Source organism: Conger conger, chromosome 13, assembly GCF_963514075.1.
Source record: "Conger conger chromosome 13, fConCon1.1, whole genome shotgun sequence".
Taxonomy (NCBI): domain Eukaryota; kingdom Metazoa; phylum Chordata; class Actinopteri; order Anguilliformes; family Congridae; genus Conger; species Conger conger.
Window position 1 is genome coordinate 48213458 of NC_083772.1, and position 2500 is coordinate 48215957.

Here is a 2500-nt window from a genome sequence, read left to right on the forward strand (position 1 = left end):
AGCGCCACAGCACGAGTGATAACCAACGCCACAGCACGAGTGATAACCAGCGCCACAGCACGAGTGATAACCAGCGCCACAGCACGAGTGATAACCAGCGCCACAGCACGAGTGATAACCAGCGCCACAGCACGAGTGATAACCAGCGCCACAGCACGAGTGATAACCAGCGCCACAGCACGAGTGATAACCAGCGCCACAGCACGAGTGATAACTGCGCCACAGCACGAGTGATAACTGCGCCACAGCACGAGTGATAACTGCGCCACAGCACGAGTGATAACTGCGCCACAGCACGAGTGATAACCAATGCCACAGCACGAGTGATAACCAGCGCCACAGCACGAGTGATAACTGCACCACAGCACGAGTGATAACCGCCACAGCACGAGTGATAACTGCGCCACAGCACGAGTGATAACCACTGCCACAGCACGAGTGATAACTGCGCCACAGCACGAGTGATAACTGCGCCACAGCACGAGTGATAACCAACGCCACAGCACGAGTGATAACCACTGCCACAGCACGAGTGATAACTGCGCCACAGCACGAGTGATAACTGCGCCACAGCACGAGTGATAACCAACGCCACAGCATGAGTGATAACCAGCGCCACAGCACGAGTGATAACCAACGCCACAGCACGAGTGATAACCAACGCCACAGCACGAGTGATAACTGCGCCATTGCCACTGCAGCAGCACAGCAAGCAAGGGGAGAGAGAAGCGCAAGGCCCAACCAGCGCCACTCACCCCGCCTGCACTGCACAAACGTATGTGGATCACGGATCGGCCACTACAGCTGTCTCACGTGAGACCACCCTACAACAGAGGACAGTTATACTCGCTTCGAGTGACCGCCAATGTGTGTGCATTTGTGTCTCTGTGTACTGTGTGTGTGTCTATGTGTGTTTGTGTGTATTCATGTGATTGTGTGTGAATGTGCGCATGTCTGTGTGTGAGTGCAGTAGCTCATGATATGTGTGTGTGTGTGTGTGCAGTAACTCATGCTGTATGTGAGAGAGTGTGAGAGTGAGAGTGTATATGTGTGTGTGTGTATGCAGTAACTCATGCTGTGTGAGAGAGTGTGAGTGTGTGAGAGTGAGAGTGTATATGTGAGTGTGAGAGTGAGAGTGTGTATGTGTGTGTATGCAGTAACTCATGCTGTGTGTGTGTGTGTGTGTGTGTGAGAGTGTGAGTGTGTGTGAGTGAGAGTATATGTGAGTGTGTGTGTGTGTATGCAGTAACTCATGCTGTGTGTGTGTGTGAGAGTGTGAGTGTGTGTGAGTGAGAGTGTATATGTGAGTGTATGTGTGTATGCAGTAACTCATGCTGTGTGTGTGTGTGTGTGTGTGTGTGTGTGAGAGAGTGTGAGTGTGTGTGTGAGAGTGTATATGTGAGTGTATGTGTGTGTGTGCAGTAACTCATGCTGTGTGTGTGTGTGTGTGTGTGTGTGTGTGTGAGAGAGTGTGAGTGTGTGAGAGTGAGAGTGTATATGTGAGTGTGAGAGTGAGAGTGTGTATGTGTGTGTATGCAGTAACTCATGCTGTGTGTGTGTGTGTGTGTGAGAGTGTGAGTGTGTGTGAGTGAGAGTATATGTGAGTGTGTGTGTGTGTATGCAGTAACTCATGCTGTGTGTGTGTGTGAGAGTGTGAGTGTGTGTGAGTGAGAGTGTATATGTGAGTGTATGTGTGTATGCAGTAACTCATGCTGTGTGTGTGTGTGTGTGTGTGTGTGTGTGTGTGTGTGTGTGTGTGTGAGAGAGTGTGAGTGTGTGTGTGAGAGTGTATATGTGAGTGTATGTGTGTGTGTGCAGTAACTCATGCTGTGTGTGTGAGAGTGTATATGCGAGAGTGAGAGTGTATATGTGAGTGTGAGAGTGAGAGTGTATATGTGAGAGTGAGAGTGTATATGTGAGTGTATGTGTGTGTGCAGTAACTCATGCTGTGTGTGTGAGAGAGTGTGTGTGTGTGTGTGTGTGTGTGTGAGAGAGTGTGAGTGTGTGTGTGAGAGTGTATATGTGAGTGTGAGAGTGAGGGTGTATATGTGAGTGTGAGAGTGAGAGTGTATATGTGAGAGTGAGAGTGTATATGTGAGTGTGAGAGTGAGAGTGTATATGTGAGTGTGAGAGTGAGAGTGTATATGTGAGTGTGAGAGTGAGGGTGTATATGTGAGTGTGAGAGTGTATATGTGAGTGTGAGAGTGAGAGGGTATATGTGAGTGTGAGAGTGAGAGGGTATATGTGAGTGTGAGAGTGAGAGTGTATATGTGAGTGTGAATGTGAGAGTGAGAGTGTATATATGAGTGTATATGTGTGTGTGCAGTAACTCATGCTGTGTGTTGCAGGGCTATGACCCGGAGGAGACAGTATGGGGAGGTGGCTAACCTGCTGCAGGGTGTGGTCAACGTGCTGGAACACTTCCACAAGTACATGAGCATCCCACAGATCCGCCAGCTATCTGAGAGGTACACACACTCACGCACTAGCAGGGTTACAC

At 49.5% G+C, this 2500-nt stretch overlaps 1 protein-coding gene across 2 annotated transcripts in view; it reads left to right on the plus strand.

Moving 5' to 3' along the window:
• The window catches only part of vps53 (VPS53 subunit of GARP complex), a 22092-nt gene that overhangs the window by 7408 nt on the left and 12184 nt on the right, over positions 1-2500 (plus strand). For both annotated transcript variants that reach the window (XM_061217039.1, XM_061217040.1), the window contains exon 7: positions 2349-2468. In XM_061217039.1, the coding sequence (XP_061073023.1) occupies positions 2349-2468 (120 nt within the window). The remainder of the gene's footprint in view (positions 1-2348; positions 2469-2500) is intronic.